Below are 19,673 nucleotides of genomic sequence, written 5' to 3' on the forward strand. Positions count from 1 at the left end.
ATAATAGTATTGGGTAATTCGTTTCAATTTTTTCCTTTTTGAAAAAGTAGGCATATTTTTAAGGTTAATTAGTTTTTATTTTCGGTAAAATAATGCCAAAAAAATGTAATCAAAATTCCGTTGTATTTTATAGAACAGGATGATTAGCTATTTTTCTATAAATTCTAATCGGTTTGGTAAGGAAATATTATGTACATCAATAAAGTTTTATCTAATTAACTGAGTAATATAATGTGATTAAAACTCCATTAGTATTAAATAATAAAAATTTTAAAAATAAAATTATTACTTATTAAACCTTCCAGACCACGTGTATGTATATTTAAGATTTTTCATAATTAATTCTTAAACAAATTTTTTTTTTTTTTTTTTTTTTTTCCGATAAAGAACTTGTTAAATCAATTAAAATTGTTAGCTTCCATGAACTTCTCGTTCAAAGACTAGAAGAATCAACACGTTAAAACTGACATTTCGGAGCTTTGAATTTTCATATTCAAATTAATTACGAACAAACATTGAAGCAGTTAAACCTTAATTATAAAAGTATTTAATATACACAAATTAATGTTTAAACTATAATTATACAATTTTGTGATTCATAGCTATCAACTACAACATATAAACTAATACTTAACACACAAGCATAATTAATTAAATTTTTTGTTATGTCAGTAGAATTATGTAAGAGAAGGCATGTATTAATTATATCCGTTGAAACAGCTCGTTAACAATGCCTGCCACCTTGAATTATCAAATTAAAATATTAAAATAATAACCAGAAAATTTGATTTCTTTGAATCCATCACATGCTACTACTAACTATTTAAGTAGCCACACTCCTAAAAGTCAATTATTACTTATATCATAATTTAATATTATTTTTATTAAAATAATTCCGAGTAATTTCAATAATAATTTAAAATGTAATATAAAATATTTTTTATGTTAAAATTGAACATTTTATTAGCGGGTATAAAGTTGGAGTTGTTATAATTTTAATGCCGGGGGATTTTTTTTTTTTTTTTTTTGTCCCAATTATTTTAATCTGTTTATAAAATTATTTTTTAAATAAATGATCAATCCATTACATTGCCAAAACAGACATTTTGACGAAAACAAAATTTAGTTCATAAATCAGAAAAACCAACTAGTTGAGCAAAATTGGGAAAAGGGATTTCCAAGGGGTCCTCTTCCACATCTCTAATCTCATCATCATCCTCTCTTTGAATATCTGTGCACGGATAGGAAAGTAGTGTTCAGTGCTCCAGACGCGAAGAGAGTCGTAGCTTTAGGATTTGAGGTTTTGACTTGCCAAAGGTGAAATTTATTTATTTCTTTATTTATTTTCTGTTTTCCGGCTGCTGCTCTGGTGATGGGTGATGAGAAATCGGCGATCGTTATGGCGACTCGGGAGAGGGACAGAGATAGAGATCGGGAACTTCTCATTCCAGTCGCTGATTCTGTCGACGATGCCTCCTCTAGACCCTCATCTTCTTCATCTTCTCATCATACTGGCCGCGAGGTCTGTACTGTTCCCGTTGCTGCATTATTTTCGTTTTCTTATCTATTTATTAGATTTTTATTTTATATTTTGCACTTGCATTTGGTTTCGGCTTTATTTGTGTTTTTACCCCTCAGTTTTCACTTAATCTTGTCTTCTCACTGACTTGGTTTAATGGAGATTTGTGTCAGGTTTGGGTAAAATTTTTTAGTTAAAAGTATTTAGAGCTGCTTTTGTTTATTTATGACATGCATACCAATAAGCATATAGTGTGCTTTAGATTTGAAGTTTCACTGGCACTTAATCCATTATTTGTTAACTTTGTGCTGCTCAGTTGTTTAAGGATAATTAGGAGGCTCAGTTGTTCTCCGAATTCTGTTTTCGACAACAGAGCTCAATATAATTCAATATCATGGTTGCCTGTTGATGATACAATGGAGTTTGGATTAGCTATTTTCTTTCTTTCTTCTTTTCAAATCTTTAAGTGGCATTTGGGGGTGGTATGGAACTAAATGAGAAGCAGTTTCACATTTCATTAAAATCTTAGAAAATGATGCTCCATATATGTGATGGGAGCGACAATTTCCTATTTCCATTTCTAATTTGAGTGATAGTGGATTTTCACAATCATTCGCTACATATAAAGGTTTCATGATATATGATTTCAATCTTTTGTTCTCTTCCAAGCCTTGCAAAATTGCACTACATGGGCTTTAGAATTTAGGAGATGGCTTCTTCACGCTCCTTGTGTTCTTCCCACGTTTTTTTCAGATGCATTTCTTTCTACTTTCTTGGTTAATGGATTTTTGTGAATGAATCAAAATGTCCAATAATTCCCTCCGTAATAAAATTGTCCATTCCGGTGTTAAAACTTCTAGTTCATGGAATTTCTTTCGAAATGCAAAGTTAATTTACGGTGTGTGGGCAAAAAACAAGTTTTGAATGAATATTGATCAAAAGCAAAGGAATTTTCTTGATGCTCGCATTTTTTTCCAAGCCCGTCTAGGAAAGTCTTTGTCACTATCAATGTGCTTCAATCCTGGGATGTATAGCCAAACCCTAATTGTTTTCTTTATCTCGTTATCATGGACCTGATGTCTGCATGCATTGCAAAGAATGGAAGTGGTTCTTATTGTTGAATGGTGATTATGTTGCCAACAGGCTATTGTTTTATAAGAAAGGAACATACTGCCAACAAATTAATTGATTATGAGTTATATACAATGTTGCTGAATAACCACATGTATGTAGTCACAAAATTGATATATCATTGTTTTGAGCCTTTGACATACTAATAGCAATATTTTCTTAGCATGCATTGTAAGTATATGCAGACGAGTGCATTTCCTTTTCTCTTTGTGTTTTATTTTTTTTAAATATTTTCTAATGGAGTTTGAACATTGTTTTGTTCTTGTGTAGACATTTTACAAGGTTGTCAGAAGCTGGGCATCAAAAAAGTTTATGACTGGATGGTGGGTATTTCCTTCGTCTACCTCATGCATTTGATTCATATCAATAGCATTGTCAGTACAGTTGCTTAGGTATTTATCAGTCTAGTGTATTTTGGTCTTTTGAGAAAGAATAGTTATGCATATGTTTGTCCTAGTGTTTTTTATTTTTGAAATCTCTGGTAAAGACAAATGGCTGTATTTTATGTGTTCACGTGCTTTGTTTAAAACACTGATGCAGTGTTTCCTAAGTTTTTGTTACTTTTCAGTGTCATCCTATTTCCCATAGCAATCACTTTCTATATAACGTGGTGGTTTATTCACTTTGTGGATGGCTTTTTCTCGCCAATCTATGCTCAACTTGGAATTGAAATCTTTGGTAAGCATTTCTTTGATCAAGTCCAAGTTCTTTTTATCTAGCATCCCTCCAAATTGTAAAAATAGTTGCAATTTAATTATGCTCTATATTAATTCGCAAGGGGACATATCGGAGAGAGGATGCTGTATTTGGTTGTTAAGAGTAATAAAATCCTATTAGATTTTATCTTGTATTGGTTTTGGTTGAAATCCTAGTCAATCTTCATTGGGAACACGCAGGATGGACACTATGTATTATCCTTTTTTTGGAATTCAACCTTGAATTCTGTGACTGGGAGATCTAGTTGCGCATTACATATTCATATATACCTATAATTTCCGTTAGCGTTGAATAATATCTTTTGTCATGGATGTTAATGCAGAAAATCCGTCAATGCATGCATCTCTGGCTTTTTAATAGTTTGTTTTAGTGCAAAGCAGATGAAATTTTATTTTTTTAATTCAGCAGATTTGTATTTATTAGATGTGAGTATTTTTGTTGGATTTTGGTCTAATATGTGAAGTTAATTTGCTTTGAAGATTTGGAATCAGATAGCATAATTTGATTCTGAAGGCATTATTGCAATCAAGTTAGAGAAGTCACTTGAAACTTCTTGACAACTTTGTCATATCTATTTTAGGTTAATGGTTAATTTTTGTTCATCTTCTTTAATACGCTTCGACTAATGTTTGTGGAGGAACTAACAATTAGGCTGAAAGATTTATGGGACAATTATTTTCTGAGATTGGAAAGTCTTTTCTGATCTGTCCTTCCTAATCTAAATGTATTCTATGCTTGGACTTTTGTTTATCACACTGTTTTTGGATTGAGGAAGGGAGAATAAAGGAAGGGAAAGAAATCACCCCTTGCGTTATTTGGAGAAAAGATGTGAGAAGAAAAGAGGAAGTGAGACAAAGGGATAGTAAGCATCCCTATCTTTCCTTCACCATCCAAACTTTGTCATTCCAAGGTGGGAGGAAAGGGGGAAAGGAAAGAATTAAAGTTTTCTGGTGACAAGATGATATACTTGTCCTCATGTTTCTAATTATTTATCGTGTATGTGGAAGGTATACTTAAAATATTCATCAAAATGTATCACTTTCTTTTCTTTGCACACCTAAACCAAATAAGGATTGCAACAATCCTTTGATCCTTTCTTTTCCCAATTTTTAGCTATCCAAAGAAGGAAATATGTTGCCTTTAAAAACCCCATTTTTCTTCCATTCTGTTCCTTTCTGTTAATAATTTATATCCAGACATGGTGCTAACGAAGATCAAGGTAGGGGGTGTGCTTAAAATAATGGAACCTTCTGCACAAGAATCTGTGTCCTACTAGCTCATCTTCTAAGATATTTTTATTTTTTTCTATTTAATTCTTGGAGTTTTAGTTCTTTTTTTTTAGTAATGATGGTTAGATCCCTTTTTGAGGGCAACAGTTTCATGTCTAAAATGTATGGCTTAACATGACTGAAAATAATATGTGTTTCAATGGAGAAATTTCTAAATTATTTAGATCTCCCTAGAATTAGAAAATATGGTTCACCATTTCATTTCTGTGATATTGCGCTTAGTATTTGTTGACAAATTTAATTATATGCTGATTTTCTGTCAATCAATGAAAACAACTCTACTAACTCATTGTTTTTAACTCTCTTCCTTCCTGATTAGGTCTTGGATTTGTAACTTCTATAACCTTCATCTTCTTGGTTGGGGTGTTTATGTCATCATGGCTGGGGGCTTCTGTCCTGAGCCTAGGGGAGTGGTTTATTAAACGAATGCCATTTGTCCGTCATATCTATAATGCATCTAAACAAATAAGTGCTGCCATATCACCAGGTTTGTTTCTGCATGGCTTCTCCCCTTTATTTTGGTGATGATTTTTTTATGGTGACACATACATCTGCTTGTTTGTTTTTATATTTTCAGATCAAAACACACAGGCTTTCAAGGAAGTTGCCATCATCAGGCATCCACGCATTGGGGAATATGCATTTGGTTTCATCACCTCAACTGTTGTTCTCCAGGTCTGTAAACCATTTTTATATGTCCAGCTATTGTTAGGGAATTACCTTGCTGGGTTGTTTCTGCTATTGTGGTTGAAAATTGTACTGGTAATGCATCATTCATAGCTTGTGACTCTGATGGAGCTTGCTTTCCTTAGCACCATATTGATACTCATAGTTGTGGTACTTTAAAGAATTTGTTAATTGTTCTGTTCTACTGTTGGGGATGTTTTCACTTAAATATTGATCGACTCTGTGGCAAATGCCATCATGGCACAGTTTTTGGTTGAAAATTCAGAAAGTAAGTGGTAAACATATTATGACTTTGCTCATTACTGAATCTACATTTGTCTTTCTTCCTTTCCTTTTTTTTTTGGGGGAGGGGGGTTGGAAGTAGGGGGTAGGAAGTAGGAGGTGTGGAGTGTGGAGGTAGAGAGGTTACTATTATAAGAGATGTAACAACCGGTTAGCTTTGTGAAAGTTGGTTGATTTCATGTTCTGTACAACAGTTGAATTTTGTTTTTGGGTTCCTGCTTTCATACTAAGGCCACACTGAGTGAGAGACCTTTCGATACCTAAATATGCTATTTGCCCTATAGCTTTGCCTCAGCTATAGGCTTTCTATTCTATACATTTTCAAAATCACATACCTTTTTGGGTTATTCTCCTTTAAGCTGTACTTAATTATTTAACTGCTGTATTTGATATATTATTTGAACAGTTTATACTGTAGGATTAAAGGTGTGAGCATAGACTTGTGGTTGCACCATTTTTAAAGTTTTTTACATAGTCATTTAATTTTTTTTTTTCATTTCAGAACTACTCTGGTGAGGAGGAGCTATGCTGTGTCTATGTTCCCACTAATCATCTTTACATTGGTGACATATTTCTTATTAACACTAGTGATGTTATCAGACCCAACCTTTCAGTCCGAGAAGGAATAGGTGAGAAATTTTATTTTAACATGTTGCCTTTCGGCAAGGCAAGGGCTGGAGAGTTTACTTTTGATTCTGCTTTAACCCAGCTCAAGCTTTGTAACACCGGTGGTATTGTAACGAATACCGTCCTTATTCAAGGCATGGGGCTACTTTTCTCACTTCAGTATATACAAGTGTCAGATTTTGGAAACTGAATATTTCTTATATTAGGAGCGGTTATTTCATTCACAAAGGGTCTCTGAATAAGTAACTGACGCATATGTACATTCCAGAAACAGGAACAGTAAAAGATGTAGAAATTTTATCTATTTTAAGTTAAAACCTGTCTGAAGAGAGTGTAGAAAAATAATCATCTCTGAACAAACGTCCAGTAAGAGATAAACTTGTCTGGGTTATATGGTAATCGCTTTTTGTAGTTTAAGTATTCAATTTGTTACTGGTTGCAGAAATTGTTGTGTCTGGGGGTATGTCGATGCCACAAATCCTGGCAACACTGGACTCACGCCTGACAGTTGATAGCAGACTTAACAGAAGCTGAGCACGAAGAAGGTAGTTGTAGAGTTTGTTTATTTATTTATTTTTTTTTTCACCTTTTGGTTTCCGATTGAGTTATATGAATTGCCAGAGTGGGAAGAGAAGATTTTAGAAGTTTTGAATCCTCTTGGCATATGTAACATTTATTCCCGTGTAGAAAGTAGAATCTAGTATTTGTTTGTTTGATCAATACACACAAAAATAGGCTGTTTGGAACTATTAGTGACTATGTTTTTGCTACCGCTACTATAACGGGGAATCACCTTCAGCACTGATTTTATTTTTGTGCTTTATTTTTTCTACTGATGATGTCCTTGTTAACATTATCGGATATGGGTGAATCGGCAATAGCCTGTGAGATGAAATAGATGTTGTTCTCTTCAGCCTATGTTTTAAGGTGAATCTACTATTAAAATAAAATAATGAATAGGGTGTGAGAAGAAAACTAGATGATAAAAGGTTTTATGTAATGCATAATTTCAGAGTTTGTAATTAATTATACAATAATTGTTATTATATTAATTTTACTTTTATAATAAAAATAATTTAGTAAATTTGTAGTCAATCTAAAATTACATTTATTTTTTTATTTTAGTATTTAAATAGATAACCATTGTATATATTTTCATATTAAATAAATAAATAAATAACTGCAGGATGTATTATTATATTAATTTTATTTTAATATATTTTAAAACTGTAATTTTATATTTAAAAAATTTTAAAATAAATTATTATTATATTTTAAAAAATTAGAAAAATCGATGTGTGTTAATTTTTAATTTTATTCACATATAATAATGGAGATAATAAATAATATATCTGAGAAGATGAATATTAAAAAGGATAAACAAAATTATATTTTGGGGTTTGGACGTTTGAGAAATGAATGGTTTGATCAAATTGTATAATGGGCTTAAAGAATGAAACAACTTATTTTTTAACTTGAAGAGGTTTACAGTCTTACCATGGGCCGATAGTTGTACCCAAGTGCCGGTAATCCCTTTTGTCAAATGTACAATCTGACCAACACGTTGTTAGAACGCAATCTCGTCCGTCGATCTCATCACAGAAGTACGTCATTCGTGAATGCAACATAATGAACTAAAACCTCCCGTATTCTAGCAGAATCCTCCGTCAAATAAAAACCCTAACGACGAAGTCGCAAGCAAACCCTAGCTTCCTCCCATCCAGCTCTCTATATAAGTGTCATCTTACCAGCTGCCAAGAACTGTGGCCGGAGGCTTCTCTTGTTTTAGTTTTTTAGCGTTCATTCATAGTTTAAACCTGCTGAATTCCACCTATTTGATTAATTTTCTTCTCGAGTTTGTTTTCTCAAAAAGCTAAGAGGGACGGTGACGATTTCATCGTGAAAAAGGTCTCGTTCGTCGTAATTGGCTATTTGTTTATAGCCTTGCCGACCATCCTGATATATCACCACCCATATTCCGAGTCCCCTCTTTTTATTTTTTATTATCATTTTTTTTTAAGCTTTAGAAAACGGTTTGCCATTGTTAATCTGGTGACCTTAGTTTTCTCCTCCTTTTTATGAAAGATCTTTTTCGTTTTTTTTTTTGGGTTGATCCATTAATTGGCCTATGATTAAATTGGTTAAATATAGACAAGCATATGTCTGAATTTATACATGTCGAGTAGACTAATCTTCTCTATGAGGCCGATTGCAACCCATTTTTCCTGTTAATTGTTTCTGTATTTTCTTTTTCGGGTTGTAAGATTATTTCATATTTTCTCAGCCGATGAAGAAACGAACGGTATTTCCATAGCGTATGAGAATTCCTGATTACATAATACCACTACTGCCTTCCTTCTGAGGCAATTCATGTTTTCTCCTATAGTTTTTTTAACCCATTTGGTGCTTTGATCTGTTCGGTGGGTTTTCATTTGATTTCACTTTTGTTATTTTCTTGTCCAAACCGGCCTTATATTCAAATATGCATTTGTTGTTACAGGAAATGCTTAAAAGCGCAGAGTTCATAGCTTACATGTTCCGTATAAGCTGAGAAACCCTACTGCAAAGGTTGTGGTGAAAAGTACTAGTTTTCAGTTGTTTGCGTATCCTGTTTGATTATCCAGATTGTTAAATAGAGATTGTGGGTCGTGTGATGATCATTAGCATAGTTCAGATGATAATCTGTGATTAATAATATGCACGTCTTTCGCTCCTATCTGATGACCCGATATCTTCCTTACTGTCATTTGAGATCTCGCGTTCCTTTTAAGTCTTGGTATTGCTAACAGGGATGAATTGCATGAACCACCAATTTTAAATATTAGTATCCAAAAATCAATTTTAATAGTTGGGTGAGTTTAATTCTTGGGAAACACTTGTTGAGTTTGTACTTTTGCTTTCGATAGGCGTTGCGTTCTTCATTGGAGTTTCCATACCAGAGGGGCGCGTCAACGAAAGCATAAATCAAGTTCAATCCACTGCTCAGATGCAGTTTTCATTGCAGGCTGTGCATTAATTTGATGGTCGTAGCTTGCTTTCGCATTGGATTGAGCCATTTGTTTTATGAAAGTTTTTACCTAGTGCATAAATGTGTGTGCGATTTGTGAAAATTAGAAAAATGTGAATGTTGCTTCTTACTGGTGAAGTCTCTCTGACTGAAATTGGGAGATGTTCTAGTTTCCGAAGCATAGAATAATTGTGCCAGTATTAAACAGCGCCGTGTAATTCATTGTTCTTGCACTGTGTTACCTGTCTCCTGGTATATTCTATAAGAAATCTACCAGTAAATCGTAGGGTTTTAATTTGTGAGATGTTGCAGTGAGAGTGACAATTTATAAGAATGGTCTCGTTCGGCATAATGGCATGATGACCATCCTGATATATCACCACCCACATTCCGATTTCCGTCAATTTCCAGTTTTGCCTCTTTACCTGTGATTTTAGCCTAGAAGGATTCTTGAATTTATCTCCTTGTTTATTTCATCTTGCTTTTACTCCATACCTTTATGTAAAATTTGTCAAAATCCGGCCTTGATTGGATTGTCCACTCTAAGAAAAAAGTTCAGAACAAATTTGGTGTTGATTATGAATGAATTTTACAAAAACTTTTACATTTCTTCTCAGTACAATATAAATTTAACAATAGAATAAAGTTGCATTACAATATTAAAGAAAAAGTAATCATTTTCGAAGTTTTATGTGAATTTAAAATAGTAATTGTAGTTTCTTTTGAACATGTATAAAAGTATATCATATTTCAATAAAACCATGTTCATCAAATTAACTAACACAACAAACGTGAATATATATATATATATATATATATATATTAGGGTCATGGTAGGTGTATAATGGTTGGGGGTGGCAGATGGAAGAACCTTGATGATCATGTTTTTTACCTCCCCTCCAATCAAGTCAAGTTTCATGTCTCTCCAAATCAGTTTGATGCAGGGGACAAACAAGAAAGTTAAAAGTGTAAATTTTCTACGAAATCTGAATACTGATCATACCTGCAGCTCTTGTCATTGTTGTCTTCAACTAAATCAAATACTAAGTTCAAGGATCCATTTCTTTCGTACAAAACTATTTATTTTTCAGTATTATCATCAGTTAATATATAGATAATGGATTTAGGTGCACTTACACATGTTTGTTCATATCTATAAGCTTTTTATGAAGCTGCAGTCAAACTAATAATGTTATTGTCTCTCTACCAATTAAAATCATTGTGCCAGTTAGTTATTATATGATATTTTCTTACTGAAAAAATGTGTTTTATATATCAAAATTCAAGTATAATCTATTTTATGTGGCTACACTTGTTGAAGAATCCTCCTTTACTTAGTTTTATGCCTGATTACTATGTGATTCAAGATTGCAATGACCATAACATAATTGGCAGGGTAAGGGACTTGATGATTTATGTGTTGAATGGGAACATGCTGGAGAATGAAGAATTTGCATTTGCTTCTATTGTTTCTTTTTAAACCTTGGCACAACTGCCTCAGTCACCCTTCATCTAGAAGGCTTGAAGTGTTGAAAAACTAGCGTCGTTGTCCTAATCTTGAATGTAATAATAGTCCTTGTTGTATATGTTGTTTGATAAAACAAAAAAAGATTATCGTTTGATTCCCATAATCATCCGTCTCCTCAACCATTTAAGTTGATTAATTGTATATATGGGGTCTTTATTTCTAAAGTTATGATGGACATCAATTCTTTCTTACAATAAGGGATGATTCTCTAAGGTTTACTTAGATATTTATTTTTAAGAATAAGTCTCTTATAACTTCAGTCACTACATATTTTTTCAATCTTATGGAAAATCAATTTGGTTGTACTATGAAAATTATAAGGTCAAAAAATATTGTTGGGTTTTGGGTTCCCTCCTATGTAGAAAAATCAAAATCTTTTTCAGCCTACTTATTTTTTAACCCAGTAGAGCAATTAGTGTTTTTATAGTGTACTACTTTAACCCCAAGGAATAGTAGAAAAACAAGTTTTCAGCTACCGAAAAGAAAAATAACAAAAAGGGAATATTTGCTAGAAAAATTACGTCTAACGTGTTTCGGTTCTTCCCACGATCAGATGGTCATCTTTATTTCGATTAGGCTGAAATTTGGTAAGAATTTAGAAAACTCAATGTTCTTCATTTTGAACAATGGAGATCAATTTTGGACAGTTGGATTTTGAGTGTTTTCAGTTCGAAATTAATGTTTATGTTTTTCTTCTCTGCACCTACCAGTTTTACTTTTTCTAACGATCGGATAGTCATTTATTGTTTGATGAGGCTGAAATTGGGTGAACATGTTTGGGATAAGTGTTTATTTGATCTGAACAGTGGAAATCAGATTTAAATAATCAAAATACATCCGTTTTACATGAACAATAGCTATTTTTGGGAATATTTCTCCATTCCCTTGTTTATCTCTTGCTGTTTAGTTGATTTGTTGTTGAGACTTTGCTTGAGAATCATTGTTGTAGCTTGTAGTTGCTGTAAACACTAATTTTTATAATGGAGCTCTTTTACTTGGACCAAGAGAGATCCCGTGGTTTTTTATCTTTTACATTGAAGGGGTTTTCCATATTAAAAATTTTGATGTATTTGTGTGATTATTTTTTAGTATATTGGGGCAGATTTTATCATATTTATTTGACTGAATTTTTTACTTAGTTCTCACTCCTCATAGATTCATTCAAGTGCTTCTCTTCAAGTGGTATCCCCAAGTTCACTAATTCATTGGTTGATTATAGATTTTTTTTCCTTTTTTGAATGATGGAGGTGAATGTGAGTAAAATGGTTTGTTTGGATGATACATATTATTACAAGTGGAAAGGAAAAATGAGGGATCTTTTTGTTGTGAAAAGGTCGCATTTACCTACATTTGCTTATCAAAAACCTAAGTCTAAATCCGATGAAGATTGAGAATTTGAGAATTTACAAGTATGTGGTTTTATTCGATAATGGGTAGAAGATAATATGTTGAATTATATTGATAATGAAACAAATGCCAAAATTTTGTTGGAAAAGCTTGAAACCTTATATGTTTTAAAGACTATAAACAATAAGTTATTCTTTCTTAAACAAGCTATAAGCTTACAATATAGAGAAGGTAGTTCTATACTTGATCATGTGAATGAATTTCAAGATATCTTTAATCAACTGCCTAACATAGGTGTCAAATTTGATGAAGATGTGATTGGACTTTGGTTGTTGATTATACTTCCTGACTCATGGGAAAACTTTCATCTATTTTTTACTAATTATGCTCCGAATGATATTGTAACCATACAATATGCGAGGACTGACATTTTGAATGAAGAGATGAGAAAAAGAACTCAGGGCACATCTAGTTCACAGTCAGAAATCTTGGTTACTGAAAACAGGGGAAGAAGTAAAAATAAGGGTCAAGATCAAAATACAGGAAAATTAGGAGTAAATCAAAATCAAGGTACAAGAACCTTGAATGTCATCATTGTGGTAAAACATGGAATATCAAGAAATATTGTTACAAGTGAAAGACAGACAAAGGGAAGCAAAAAAAGAAGGGAAATAACAAAAATACTGATCGTGTTGCCACTACCACTTCAGATGATGATTTGGCTATAGTTTATTAAGAGAATATGATCATTGTAGCCTATGATGGCACTATTTGGGTTCTTGACAGTGGTACATAATTTCATGTTACATCAATGAAAGAATTCTTCACATCTTATACTCCGAGTGATTTTAGAGTTTTGAATATGGGTAATGATGGAGTGTCAAAGGTGATAAGCATTAGAACTATTTATTTAGAGACCCAAAATAGAACAAAGTTAGAGTTCAAGAATGTTAGATATGCTCCAAACATTAAGTTGCATTTGATCTCCACTAATAAGTTTGATGATGATGGCTATTGCAACATTTTTTTATTATTAGTAATGTAAACTTAGCAAAAGTTCTTTAGTTGTGGGTAGAAGAAAGAAGGTTTTGGGTTTATATTGGTTATAAGCTTCAATCTCTAGAGATCTTGTTAATGCAGTTGAAAGTGATAGTTCTTTAAAATTATAGCACAAGAAATCGAATCATATTAGTGATAAGGGACTTAATTGTCTAACTAAAAGGAATTTACTTTTAGGATAAAAAATGCAAGGTTAGACAAGTGTGCTCACTGCTTGGATAGGAAACAAAAGAGAGTTTCTTTCAAACATCATTCTTCGTCTAGGAGAGATGATTTGCTTAAGTGGGTGCACTCAGATATTTTTGGTCCTTTGAAGGATAAGTCATTTGGTGGTGCACTTTACTTTGTGACTTTTATTAATGCTCATTCAAGGAGATTTTGGGTTTGTATCTTAAAGTCAAAAGATCAAGTGTTTGGTGCATTTAAAGAATTTCAAGCTTCTACTGAGAAAAAAGCTGGAAAGAAGTTGAAATGTATTTATACTGATAATGGTGGTAAGTATTGTGGGCCGTTTAATGCATATTGCAGAGAACAAGGTATCAGACATTAAAAGACATCTCCTAAAACTCCTTAGTTAAATGGTATGGCAGAAATGATGAACAGAACATTGATGGAAAGAGTGAGATGTGTCCTTTCAGATGCTAAATTGTCTAACTCTTTTTGGGGTGAAGCTTTGTATACTGTCACACATGTGATCAATCTAACTCCCACTATTACATTAAGAAATAATGTTCCTAATAGGTTCTGGCATAGTAAAGATGTTTCCTATGAACATGTACGAGTTCCCAAAGCTGAGAGGTCTAAGTTATATACCAAGACTAGACATTGTATCTTCATTGACTATGGATAAGATGAGTTTGGTTACAGATGCTATGACCTAGTTCAAAAGAAAGTTGTCAGAAGTCGTAATATAATCTTTGTAGAATATCAAACTATTGAAAATATTGACAAAGTGGAGAAATTTAAGTCTCAGATTGGTGGTTTGATTAACTTAGAACCATTTCATATAACTTATATATCTGATGCAATTGAGGTTCAAAATCATGATATACAAAATGACAATCATAAGACAGATGAGATGCTCCTGAATATGAAGTACTTGATGTTCAACAAGAGACACATGTTGTCGAACTTGAAGTTTCACTTTGGAGGTCTATTAGAGATCGAACGTATTCTACTAGGTATTCACCTAATGAGTACATACTCTTGACAGATGAAGAAGAATCTAAATGTTATGAAGAGGCAATTGAGAGTAAGTAAAAGGTAGAATATATTATAGTTACGAAAGATGAAATGCAATCTTTAGCTGATAATCACACTTTTAAATTAGTGAAGCTTCCTAAAACTAGAAAACTCTTAAAAAATAGGTGGTTCTATGGAGTGACACAAGAAGAAAATTTCTCATCTCCATGATACAAAGCCAGATTAATTGTCAAAGGGCTTCAATCAGAAAAATGGAGTTGATTTTGAGGTAGATTTTCTCACCAGTGGTCAAGATGTCATCAATTCATATTATTTTGGGATTAACTACTAGTCTTGATTTAGAGGTTGAGCAAATGAATATTAAAACAGTCTTCCTTTATGGTGATTTAGAGAAGGAAATCTACATAGAATAACTTGATAGGTTTTGTGGTGAAAGGAAAATAAAATTATGTCTACAAATTGAGAAAGAGTTTGTATGGATTGAAACAAGCACCTAGGCAACGGTATAAGAAGTTTGAGTTAGTTATGGTTCAATAAGGCTACAAGAAGACTACTTTTGATCATTGTATTTTTATGTAGAGATTTTCTGATATTGAATTTATCATCCTGTTGCTATATGTTAATGATATGCTCGATGTAGATTCTAATTCTTCCAGAATTGATAGCTTGAAGAAAAAGTTGAGCAAATCTCTTCTAATGAAATATTTAGGGCCAACAAAGCACATTCTTGACATGAGAATCACTCATGATATAAAATGCAAGAAGTTGTGATTATCTCAAGAAAAGTATATAGAGAAGGTACTGTAACGATTTAATATGGCTAGAGCTAAACCTGTCAGTACCCATTTTGCTATGTCTTTTAGATTGAGTGTCGAACAGTCTTCTTCTAGTGAGCAAGAAAAAGAAAACATGCAGAAAATTCCTTATGCATCTACAGTAGATAGCTTGATATATGTTATGGTTTGTATTAGACCAGATATTGCTTGTAAGTAAGTACTGTTAGTAAATTTCAATCTAATTCAGGAAAAGAGCATTGAAATACCGTGAACTGAATTTTGAAATATTTTCGTGGTACTTCTAATTTAAAGTTGTATTTTGGGATTGAAAAGTCTATTCTTAGTGGTTATACAAATTCTGATTTGACAGAAGACACAGATTCAAGAAAGTCTACTTCTGGGTATCTGATTATTTTTGTAGGGGGGAGCTGTGACATGACAATTTAGGTTGCAGAAATACATTGCATTGTCTACTACAGAAACTAAGTTCATTGCAGCGACTGAAACATGCAAAGAATTGCTCTGGATGAAAAAGTTGTGAATGAGCTGGGCTTTACACAAAAGAGATATGTTTTATTTTGTAATAGGGAGAGTGTTATTCATCTAAGTAAAAATCCTATTTTTCATGTAGATCCAAACACATTGATATGAGGTATCATTAGATTCGTGATGTTTTGGATTCTAAACAATTTGAACTTGAGAAGATACATACTGATGACATTAGTTCTGATATGTGCATAAAGACTTTACCAAAAATGAAATCTAAAGCATATCGAATGGTTGCCGGTTTGGCGAACTCCTCTACATAGTCGGGAAGAGGGAGAATTATTGGGTTTTGGGTTCTCTTCTATGTGGAAAAACCTAAATCGTTTTTAGCTCACTTATTTTTTGGCTAAGTAGGGCTATTAGAATTTTTATAGTATACCACTTTAACCCTAAGGAGCAGTAGAAAAATAAGTTTTTATCCACCACAAAGAAAGATAACAAAAAGGGAATTTTTGTTGGAAAAATTACATCCAATATATTTCGGTTCTTCCCACGATTAAATTATCATCTTTATTCTGATTAGGCTGAAATTTGGTGGGTATTTAGAAGACTCATTTTTCTTCATTTTTTACAGTGGAGATCAATTTTGGACGGTTGAATTTCTGGTATTTTCAGTTTGAAGTTATTGTTCACGTTTTTCTTCCTTGCACTGATCAATTTGATTTTCTCCAAGCGCTCAGATGTTCATTTGTGGTCTGATGAGGCTGAAATTGAGTGAGCATTTTTTAGATAAGTTGTTCTTTGATCTGAACGGTGGAGATCAGATTTAAACAATCAAAACTCATTCGTTTTACATGAACAGTAGCTATTTTTGGTGATATTTCTCTATTCCTTATTTATCTCTTGTTTTTTAGTTGATTTATTGTTGAGACTTTACTTGAGGATTATTTTGATAGTTTCTAGTTGCTGTAAATACTAATTTTTATAGTGGAGCTCTTTTACTTGGACTAGGAGAAGTCTTGTGGTTTTTTATTCTTCATATTGAATGAGTTTTTCACGTTAAAAATTTTGATGTCTTTGTGTGATTGTTTTTGAGCATCCTGGGGTAGATTTTATCATATTTATTTGGTTAAATTTTTTACTTAGTTGTTACTCCTTGTAGATTCATTCAAGTGTTTCTCTTCAAATATATTGTAATTGCTTGAAAAAATAGGGTTATTGGCTTTAAAACTCGATGTTCTAATTGATCACAAAAGTTTTTTACCTGCAGAGGATGAGGAGTTATTATAAGATGCTTTCATGTATAGAAGACTTATTAGTCGTTGTTCAAGATGTCTATATTTGATATTCATAGTTAATCTCAAATAGAAGTATTAAGTTAGTTAATGATCATTACCTAACTTAATATTCTGCATAATAATTAATTGAGTTTTTAATTATAAATAGAATACCACGTGCCCCTTCTTGTGTAAAAGTCTTTGGAACAGTGTATTATTTGTTTATCAAAATATAAGCAGGCTTTTTTCTTTTCTCTCTTTATGATTTTCTCTTAGCTTTGGTTTCTCTACAGTTTTGACAACTACAGCGGTAAATATTATATTAAGTGCTCATTTTACTTGTTTGTTGATGGAATTGACTTTTGGTATACACTAATCCACTAAAATATTATATATCCTTAAATCTGGTATTAAAAAAAAAAAAAAAAAAAAAAATCATGCCAAACTGTGTAAATTTTATATGCATAACAATAATCACTACTTACCTCCAAATATAATGAGTTTAATTAAGAAGAAGAAGAAGAAGCTACTCTCAACAATTTTCTACTCTTTACTTGTGTGGGATCTGGAAGAAAAGGATGACAATACTGTGGATGATGTGTTAAAGAATGGATTCATATACGTAAAAAAATACTTGGAAACTTTGCTTCGACTATATTTGTATAGATATATAATTTATTATTATTTTTTTTAATCTCAAATTTTACCAATTCACAAGTAAATCAAAAATAATTTTTTTTAACAAAAAAAAATGTCATAAGAATTTTATTTATTTTAGAAATAATCTTATCTATACTTTGTAAAGATGGAAATTCTAAATCTACACCCATTTGGCAGCTGTACTTGAAAGGCTAATATAACATGATTTGTACTTGATCAAGAGATTCAGCATGCGAAAACCTTCCGCTTATAAATAATTTAGATAAGTTCCAAAACGACGTCGTAGCTATTGCCTGGCTCCTTTCATCTAACTAACTTCCCCTCTGTAAAACCCGTCAAACCCGGGCAGAGCGACAAGTGTTCCAACGGAAGAAACCATATATATAACACTAGAACGGAAGACAGGGGCACAAGCTACTCACCAACACATGTTCAACCAAACAACCTCAGAACTTCCTTTCACTCTCTCTCATTCTGAAACTCATCACTCTCGCAGTTTTTGCATAAACCTTAAATTGACGGAGATCAGTTTTATTTGATACAAGAAATTAGAGAAGCCATACTATCAAGATGATGCACGCAACGTCAGATTCCGATTTCACCTCCTTGGAGGGCTCCCCAAAACGCGTCGAGTACTACGTGCAGAGTCCGTCGAGAGACTCCCACGACGACCTCGATAAGTCGTCGTCGACGACGACGACGGCGCAGGCTACACCGAGCTACAACAGCCCCGTGGAGTCCCCGTCGCACCCTTCCTACGGCCGCCATTCCAGAGCTTCCTCGGCCAGCCGCATTTCCGGCAGCAGCGGTTTCAGGTGGGCGTCGTATTCGGGACGGAAGGGAAGGAAGCGGATCGAGAAAGGGTGGCAGCAGTGCCACGTGATCGATGAGGAAGATTACTATCAGCTGTACAGGGATCAGAGAGTGTCGAGAAGATGGCAGATATTTCTTGGGTTGATGGGGTTCGTCGCCATTTTCTCCTTGTTCTGTCTCCTTCTTTGGGGCGCTAGTAGACGTTACAACGTTCATGTTACAGTCCAGGTACTGCATCATCTTCCAAGTTCTTGTCTTCTTTTTTTTTCCTTTTATTTTCTATTTCTCGTATTTTTAGATTTTAATCATTTGATATGTAAAATTCAAGTATAATTTGTGTCTTGCATGTATAAAATTGATAGAACCCAATGGTCTGGTTTTTCCCATGATTGTACGTTTAGATTTTCTAGTTTTTACTGCAGAATGTTACTGCACATAATTTTTACTTGGGGGAAGGTTCAGATGCAACAGGAGTTCCCACAAAAATGTTGACTATGAACACTTCAATCGAAATGACTATCCACAACCCTGCTTCATTCTTTGGCATTCATGTCAGCTCCGCGCCCGTCAATCTCATGTACTCCGAAATTGTCATCGCAACTGGTCAGGTAGTTTTAACAAAAAAAAAAAAAAAACGCTTGCTCCGGAGACACAATGATCTGTAGATTAGTCTAAATTTTTTACCTTATGAATTCGACATATAACTGTATAATTTCAGGTGAAGAAATATTTTCAACCAAGAAAAAGCCATAGGACGGTGACAGTAGAGGTGACAGGAGATATGGTGCCTCTATATGGAGCTGGAGCAAGCTTGGCTGAGGCAGATTACAGTGGTAGAGTTCCAATGAAGTTGGTTTTGGAAGTCCGCTCACGGGGAAATGTGGTGGGGAAGTTGGTAAAATCCAGCCATAAAAGGCACGTTACATGTTCTCTGGTCATGAACTCAGTTAGCAGCAGATCCATCAAGCTTAAACAGAATTCATGCACACATGAGTGAGACTTTTCATTGCTAGGACTTTGTAGTGGCAAAAAGTTTTTTCCTTCCGGTATTGGTAATTGTGATTCAGGGGAGAGAGGTAATATTCGTTTGCTTTGCATATTTCTTTCTTGTCAAGTATTGTCTTGGGTTTGTACTCAGAAAACAAAACCTCTGTGCCTTATGAGGCATTGTCACCAAACTAGTAATAAAACTCAAATCTCCGAAACAAATATCTGAAAAAACCTACTTTAAGGAAGTATCAAGAGTCTGTTTTCTATGTTTGCTT

At 33.2% G+C, this 19,673-nt stretch overlaps 2 protein-coding genes, 1 long non-coding RNA gene and 5 other non-coding genes across 9 annotated transcripts; all 8 read left to right on the forward strand.

Annotated features, from left to right (window-relative positions):
• The first annotated feature begins 1,101 nt into the window (after nucleotides 1-1,101).
• Nucleotides 1,102-7,084, forward strand: LOC110818587 (protein CONTINUOUS VASCULAR RING 1-like). Of its 2 annotated transcripts, XM_088207673.1 has the most exons (7): nucleotides 1,102-1,522; nucleotides 2,921-2,973; nucleotides 3,219-3,328; nucleotides 4,976-5,143; nucleotides 5,234-5,331; nucleotides 6,128-6,254; nucleotides 6,695-7,084. In XM_088207673.1, the coding sequence occupies exons 1-7, from the start codon at nucleotides 1,373-1,375 to the stop codon at nucleotides 6,784-6,786; spliced, it is 798 nt and encodes a 265-aa protein (XP_088063799.1). In that variant the 5' UTR covers nucleotides 1,102-1,372; the 3' UTR covers nucleotides 6,787-7,084. The 2 variants fall into 2 exon arrangements, with proteins under 2 accessions (XP_088063799.1, XP_088063798.1); XM_088207672.1 differs by lacking the exon at nucleotides 6,695-7,084 and having other exon boundaries at nucleotides 6,128-6,663.
• Nucleotides 7,085-7,680: 596 nt separating this feature from the next.
• Nucleotides 7,681-9,663, forward strand: LOC110818644 (uncharacterized). Its single transcript, XR_002540503.2, has 2 exons — nucleotides 7,681-8,820; nucleotides 9,159-9,663. It is a non-coding gene; the product is annotated as an uncharacterized LOC110818644 (long non-coding RNA).
• Nucleotides 8,133-8,238, forward strand: LOC148253054 (small nucleolar RNA Z43). Its single transcript, XR_015813772.1, has one exon. It is a non-coding gene; the product is annotated as a small nucleolar RNA Z43 (small nucleolar RNA).
• On the forward strand, nucleotides 8,535-8,618 carry LOC148253055 (small nucleolar RNA U83). Its single transcript, XR_015813759.1, has one exon. It is a non-coding gene; the product is annotated as a small nucleolar RNA U83 (small nucleolar RNA).
• On the forward strand, nucleotides 8,894-8,981 carry LOC148253056 (small nucleolar RNA snR60/Z15/Z230/Z193/J17). The gene has a single exon (XR_015813749.1). It is a non-coding gene; the product is annotated as a small nucleolar RNA snR60/Z15/Z230/Z193/J17 (small nucleolar RNA).
• On the forward strand, nucleotides 9,379-9,519 carry LOC148253057 (small nucleolar RNA snoR137). Its single transcript, XR_015813752.1, has one exon. It is a non-coding gene; the product is annotated as a small nucleolar RNA snoR137 (small nucleolar RNA).
• LOC148253058 (small nucleolar RNA Z43) lies at nucleotides 9,573-9,657 on the forward strand. Its single transcript, XR_015813773.1, has one exon. It is a non-coding gene; the product is annotated as a small nucleolar RNA Z43 (small nucleolar RNA).
• Nucleotides 9,664-17,973: 8,310 nt separating the features above from the next.
• LOC110818535 (uncharacterized) lies at nucleotides 17,974-19,643 on the forward strand. The gene is made up of 3 exons (XM_022047441.2): nucleotides 17,974-18,636; nucleotides 18,831-19,016; nucleotides 19,127-19,643. The coding sequence occupies exons 1-3, from the start codon at nucleotides 18,166-18,168 to the stop codon at nucleotides 19,403-19,405; spliced, it is 936 nt and encodes a 311-aa protein (XP_021903133.2). The 5' UTR covers nucleotides 17,974-18,165; the 3' UTR covers nucleotides 19,406-19,643.
• Nucleotides 19,644-19,673: the final 30 nt, after the last annotated feature.

This window comes from Carica papaya, chromosome 7 (assembly GCF_054855325.1).
Source record: "Carica papaya isolate Zhongbai chromosome 7, ASM5485532v1, whole genome shotgun sequence".
In the NCBI taxonomy this organism is placed as follows: Eukaryota; Viridiplantae; Streptophyta; class Magnoliopsida; order Brassicales; family Caricaceae; genus Carica; species Carica papaya.

Coding starts and splice junctions, on each gene's coding strand:
- LOC110818587 (XM_088207672.1), top strand. CDS start 1,373: ATGGGTGATGAGAAATCGGCGATCGTTATGGCGACTCGGGAGAGGGAC. Junction 2,974..3,218: donor AAAAAGTTTATGACTGGATG/GTGGGTATTTCC, acceptor GTTACTTTTCAG/TGTCATCCTATTTCCCATAG. Junction 5,332..6,127: donor CCTCAACTGTTGTTCTCCAG/GTCTGTAAACCA, acceptor TTTTCATTTCAG/AACTACTCTGGTGAGGAGGA.
- LOC110818535 (XM_022047441.2), top strand. CDS start 18,166: ATGATGCACGCAACGTCAGATTCCGATTTCACCTCCTTGGAGGGCTCC. Junction 18,637..18,830: donor ACGTTCATGTTACAGTCCAG/GTACTGCATCAT, acceptor TTTTTACTGCAG/AATGTTACTGCACATAATTT. Junction 19,017..19,126: donor TTGTCATCGCAACTGGTCAG/GTAGTTTTAACA, acceptor GTATAATTTCAG/GTGAAGAAATATTTTCAACC.